The sequence below is a fragment of the Lolium rigidum genome, chromosome 7 (assembly GCF_022539505.1).
Source record: "Lolium rigidum isolate FL_2022 chromosome 7, APGP_CSIRO_Lrig_0.1, whole genome shotgun sequence".
Taxonomy (NCBI): Eukaryota; Viridiplantae; Streptophyta; class Magnoliopsida; order Poales; family Poaceae; genus Lolium; species Lolium rigidum.
Genome location: NC_061514.1, coordinates 104,647,770 through 104,653,713, shown reverse-complemented (window position 1 = coordinate 104,653,713; position 5,944 = coordinate 104,647,770). Strand labels below are relative to the sequence as shown.

Here is a 5,944-nt window from a genome sequence, read left to right as displayed (position 1 = left end):
TAGTTATAGACATAAACATGGGTAGTTCATAGCAGAAGATGGCATGAAACATCTCATTCTTCTTCTTCGGATCCTGGTATCGCCCTTGTTAGCCCACATAGCGTCTTGCCGCTACTGCCTCTTGTTCCTCCTAGACTCGTTATTGGTGGCACCGACACCGTGGCTAGCATCAACCTCATCATCGTCACAACATTCTCCTCCACGAAGAACTCATCCAAACCCCACCTATGATGTAGTTGTGCAGAATACAACATGCAAGAACTAGCTTAACTTGGGTGGAGAAGGTGTGGAACGGCTTCAGATCAAGGATCTTAAATCTGTTCTTCAGAGTAGCGGATGCTCTCTCGATAGTGACTCTAAGGCTAGAGTGTCTAAGATTGATTAGCTCCTTGGCATTTTTGGGTAGAACCTTGATAAGAACTCATTGAGATGGTACGGGGGGCAGAAATCTAGAGCGGCAAGCATATCCGGTATCAACTAGGTACAACTTACCCTCAGTGACTTGGATGTTGTCATGTCTCTCCAAGCTGTCAGCAAGAACCGTTGCCTCATGAGCTAAACCTTCCCATCCAGCAAGCACAGATGTGAACCTCATATCAAAATCAACAATGTTAAGCATATTTTGGTCCCAATACAATCCTGACATGAACATGAACAAATTGTTAGACGTTAGTGCAATACAAGTGTGTAATCGTCTGAAAGATTGTGTTGCTCAGTTTGAAATATGGAAATGAGTTGTAACTATCTTTGATCTTGGTGGGAGTGCTTGCAGATCGCGGTGTGATCATCTCTCCTCTGAGCTCTCCAATAGCATACAAGACTTCCTTGAAGTACTGAGAGACTTGATCTCCTCCATGAGTTGTGAATTACTCAGAGTCTTTGGTTATGCCGAAGAACATGAAGGATCATAGCCACTTGCTCTTCGATGCATATGCGGATGCTATCTCTGAGCAACTGCCTTGACCTTAATGTATGCACAAGTTGGTTAAAAGTCGCTCTTTTCATCGTAAGCATGTTCACAACTTCTATGTCGCCATTGTTGTAGATGTAGTTCAGATTTGTCATCCTTTCTCTAGCACGCTCGAATATTGGTGCATATGTGACCCGGGGTCTAGCGTGTCGACGACTCTCTCTCTCTTAAGCATCAAAAGGATCCAAGCCTGAAACACAGCTACAAAGGCACCTTCTTGAACAAATAGCCTCAGCAGCTCGGCCTAATTATTTCGATGTGGCATACATATGAGCTAAATTAGCCTGAGGTTTAAGCAAACGAGCTAAAGCACTAACGTTAGGGGTGGGATATGGCTATAGGTGCTTACAGTCTTCTTCGATGGAGGCCTCATTCTGCCGAAGCCAGAGATGATAGGGATCAGAGGTTGATGGAGGCTGAGACGGCTCACCGGTCCTGCAGATATGTTACAACCACACCCGCTGGAAAACATGACAAAGAGAGTGATAGAGCCGGTGACGGAGTTGCTGGCGGAGCCGGTGCTGGAGATCTCCCCAGTCCAAACTGCCGGTGGCGCAGATCGCCGCCGCCTCCTTCAATGGTAGAGTGGATTTCGTTCTAAACTGGTGGGGCAGTGAGGCTACTTGCGCACTTTAAACGCGGAACCAGTTTCCAGCTCCCGCCATCTCCCCCGCGTTTTCCCGCGCAAACCTTATATCGATTTGGGCTCGCCAACGCGTGCCTTCTCGGCTAACTTTTGGACCGCTTTAATTTTCATGCGCTGAAGCAATTCCGTGTGACCGAACCTACCAAACACCCTTTTTGGCGTAGTGAATGCAGAAAACGAGCTTGCGAGCAACCAATCACGCTCAAGAAGACTCCAATCACTCCACATATCTGCATACGGATGGGCCGAACAAAGTGACGAACACACAAAATTTAATTTGAAAACTGTGTTTCTAGTTTTCTGCCTTCTAGCATAAGGTGGCAAGCATGCACACGTCGTGAAAATAAACGAAGTGATTGAGTTCAATATTTGATGGGTGTCAATATTTCAATTTGTAGAGTTTGGATGGCATAGATCAGTCCAAATTTATTGACAAAACCACAAAATACCCAACTACAGAGGCATAGACACCGTCCAAGTAAGACTGACAAGCAAGTGTAACAACGATTTGTACATATTGCTGATATCATGCTGCGACTAGAAGGCCAGCATCATAGATTCGGTATACAAAAGGTCAACACAATTTGATGTCGCTACTTAACAGGTACGAAACAGGAGATCTACAAAAGGGTCAAAATGCCAACTCATTTGCAAGTTTAACAACTGACGCATATTTTGAACCTGTTACCAAAGAATTAATGGAACTAAGCGTCGTGGTATGTACAGCGCTGCGGGAGTAGACATCAAAAAATTGTGTGTACGAGGCCATGACTCATCTTCTTCAAGTTCCTGGATTTGCTGGTTACTTGAAAAAGAACTTCCATATCTCCCTGTCAGATAGCTCAGTTAAGAAGTGGCCACTAAGGACACCTTCCTCCTCCATCAAAGCTCTAAGCTGTCTTGCGCTGCTGTTGGAACCAACAAAGTTCTTCTTTGAAGCCACATACAGGACTCCATAAGGTGGGCGTAGGCACTGCAGGAATAGGAATGGCACTCACAATTTAAACACTGGCTATGTGCATATGACACATGGAAGGGCAAAAATGAGTGAAGAACTGACCTTTGTGACAAGGGCATAGATCTTCTTTAGGGAGTTCACAGCATTCGGGATCTCTGGAATCAAAATTACATCGTACCCTGCATCTGCCGGGTCAGTCTCGGTGGCCCTCTCCCATGCGCGGCTGCCAGAAAGCTTTCTGGATCTCCTAGGGTCCTGACCAACTATACTGCTTCCATCATAGCTACTGGAGCCATCATTAAAATCATCCTCAGAGAAGCTAAGATTTGTTGGTGGTGCAGGTGTGTGCACAACCGAGAGAATTGTAGGGAGCTCATCCCACTCCCCGGCATAGAAATGGACAACGGGAGCTAACAGCTGTCGAGATGGTGTTACAGGGCTCTCCGATGGTCTGTTCTGCCTATCCCGAGCCTGCTCAAGATTTGCAAGCACGTTCGGCATTGTTCTGCATCTTATTGTTTCTGCATTTGTGTCCTGGAAGTGAACTATTGATGCACCCTATAGTGGAATTTAAGAAACAAGTCAATCCACGGTTTATGTATGACAAGAAAAGGCAAAGACATGCAGTCTCCAAAATTAAAGAAAACTGTAAATAAATTTTGAAATAAGAAGTATTGAATAGATTTGATAAAAGTCCAAAGCAGTAGAGAGATAATGAACACACCTTCAAGCAGGCAAAAATCCCAGCTAGGCCAGATCCACATCCAAGCTGCATCAATTGTCAAAATAAAATTAATGATTCATGAATGCACTAAAAATAGAGTACATGCTGCTAGTCATAAGGCCTAATTTTGAAGATCTCTGAAAACTATACAGCTAGTGCAGTAGGCATAGTCAAAAACAAATTTGGCAGCTGCTTTGGGTACATAGACATCAAGCTCAAAATATTTTTCCTATAGGAAATCGGAATAAATTAAGAACCTAACACTAGTGGCCTGCAGAAATCCAGACAGCGCAGCACGAATTCTGTTTCTATAAAAGCAAGCAGGGCCATACACCTACTACGAAATTAAAGAGCACCATTAACATAAAATGTATAAAATGGCAAGTTACCTCCAGAACTCGCTTGCCCCTGAAGCTCAGCTGCCCATCCCGGATCTCATTTTTAACAATGTTCACAAGAGTAATGGAGCTCTCCCAGTATTTGAGACTCCCTGAGAAAAGAAAAACAAGAATGAGCAAGTTTTTCCAAAAATACATTCAGAGAGAAAAAATATTGCATACTGGTTACAAGCTTACCATCATGTTTTGATGATGGTACTTCAGAAGGGGAAAAGGCTATCATATCCGCTACACTGACCTTCCCCTGAAACAGAACAAAGAATACCCCGCATTGAAATTTAAAACTAATAACTTGAATATTTGATAAATTGCTAGCAGAACCGCACAAAATTTAGTGACAGCCAGAATACAATTTTTTGTGTTACCTTGAAAACATCAAGACCTTGGACATCGACCTTCTCTCCAGCATATTTGTAAGGATGAGCACTCTGAAAAAGATTCAAGGCATACTTTATTTCACTATCTGTAACAATAATACTGATATAATTTATTGTTACCAATCTACAGTTCAAAAGACCCTCTGTAGGCACAAGTAGTAAAGCTGTTTGTCCATGTATGAAGGATCAAACAAGTATTACCTTTGATGGGATTATCTCAACAGCTGGTGATGGCAGATGCAGATCCCTCTCTGAGACCACTGGCACACAGCTAGTGGCCTTGCTTGGAACCAAGCCAGGGAAACACCGAACAAGTAGCGATGGTGCTTTCATTGCGCTACCTGTTAACTTCAGTAAGAAAGCTGAAGACATACAATTGAAATTAGGTTTTGCCTTGACAGAAGAATAGATAATTGGCTACACCACAACTCTTCAAGCAAGAACACAAATATGTACTACGTATTTCTTTAGAAAAAGAGAGGTACATATGACAAGGTTTTGAACATACAGAGGTGCTGACATTCTGATTTCAGAAGACAACGCACGTGTCTAGCTAAGTACAGTAAAATAACACAGCAATAGGAGTGACCAAACATCAGATGACCAAAAGCTATTTAAGAACAATACACACCGTACAAAAATCAACCAGTTGCGAGCGATACAACAATTCTTAACAGATTCTACAGTCTCAAAAATGGAACTACAAAGAGGAGGCCATGTGCAAATGTACTAACTAATGGATCAACCCAACCGGAGATCTTTCAGGCGCCAAACTATTCCATGGACCATCTATATCGCTACTCTCTAATCAGAACAGGTAACCAACGAAATGGAACTTTCTCTACTCTGCAACCTAGTATGGCACTTCTATGAGAAATTCAATGCTAAGGTCTGAAGCGTGCAATTTCCATACCCAATGTAACCTTCCAAAAGCCCGGTATGGACAGAGCACTTGTATTATTTTTCCTAGAAACAGAAAACAAACACCACATCATGCTTATAGCAAAATCCGAACCAACTTTCTGCACAATTCTGTCACCTTCACGGAACTCTAGAGTGCACGATGCCGGAACTAAAAGGAACCGACACAGAGGTGGAATAGCAGCCCAAGCTACCTTCCTTCGCATCGTCTCTAGGTCCAGGATTGAGAAACTGTACTCCACAACAGCAAAGCTCAGTCTACCCAGATTCAGCTTCCGGGGACAAGGAGATTTGGCAGTGCAGATCAAGCACGGCCCCGATCGGTGACCGCTAAACCCCTGAACCAGAGATAGCAGACGCAATCCGCAGAAATGCTTTGGCAGGGGATTTGTTTGTTTATGGCTACTGCCGACACATCAGAGAGGTCGTCCAGCAAAGGGGTGGACTCTGCGAGGATCCAAATCGTCTCAAGTTAACTGAAACCCAGCGGGACAGCCCACCAACCTTCCCACCCAATTCCCGCCGGATCACGCCGCGGTACGAGCAGCAGGACGACGAATCACTGCACGACCGACGCCGGAATCCCCACGGAACCCACCCAACACAAATCAAAGAGCGAGCGGCGGAGGTTAGTAGGTTACCTCCTCGATCGGAGCCAGAGGGAGCGCAGAAATTCCGACGAAGACGCGCCTCCTCCTGCCGCTCCTCCCTGAATCCAACGCGCTTCCTTCGCCTCCCCACCACGAATCGCGACGAATCGGCTTCTCGTACTGGAAATTCCCGAGCAGAGGCGCGTTCGGTTCTTCGATTCAGAAAGTCAAACCGCCAGGTCTGGAGTGGAGAAGAGCGGGCTGGGTCTCGGCGAGGTGGCGTGCGTGCGCGGGCGCGGTGTATATATAGGCGTGGACCGGCGGGCGTTGGGAGAGAAACTTCGGCGCTGCTTCTGCCAT

At 45.1% G+C, this 5,944-nt stretch overlaps 1 protein-coding gene across 1 annotated transcript; it reads right to left on the bottom strand.

Moving 5' to 3' along the window:
• Positions 1-2,115: 2,115 nt before the first annotated feature.
• On the bottom strand, positions 2,116-5,718 carry LOC124675725. Its single transcript, XM_047211801.1, has 8 exons — positions 5,636-5,718; positions 4,275-4,435; positions 4,062-4,124; positions 3,874-3,940; positions 3,688-3,788; positions 3,299-3,343; positions 2,677-3,132; positions 2,116-2,589 (listed from the first exon to the last, which is right to left on the bottom strand). The coding sequence occupies exons 2-8, from the start codon at positions 4,404-4,406 to the stop codon at positions 2,419-2,421; spliced, it is 1,035 nt and encodes a 344-aa protein (XP_047067757.1). The 5' UTR covers positions 4,407-4,435; positions 5,636-5,718; the 3' UTR covers positions 2,116-2,418.
• Between the last annotated feature and the right edge of the window lie 226 nt (positions 5,719-5,944).

Excerpts from the sequence above, each read along its gene's own strand:
- LOC124675725 (XM_047211801.1), bottom strand. The coding sequence starts at position 4,406 with ATGAAAGCACCATCGCTACTTGTTCGGTGTTTCCCTGGCTTGGTTCCA. Across the intron at positions 3,941-4,061 it reads AAGGTCTTGATGTTTTCAAG|GGGAAGGTCAGTGTAGCGGA; the intron begins GTAACACAAAAA and ends GTTCTGTTTCAG. Across the intron at positions 3,789-3,873 it reads ACCATCATCAAAACATGATG|GGAGTCTCAAATACTGGGAG; the intron begins GTAAGCTTGTAA and ends TTCTTTTCTCAG.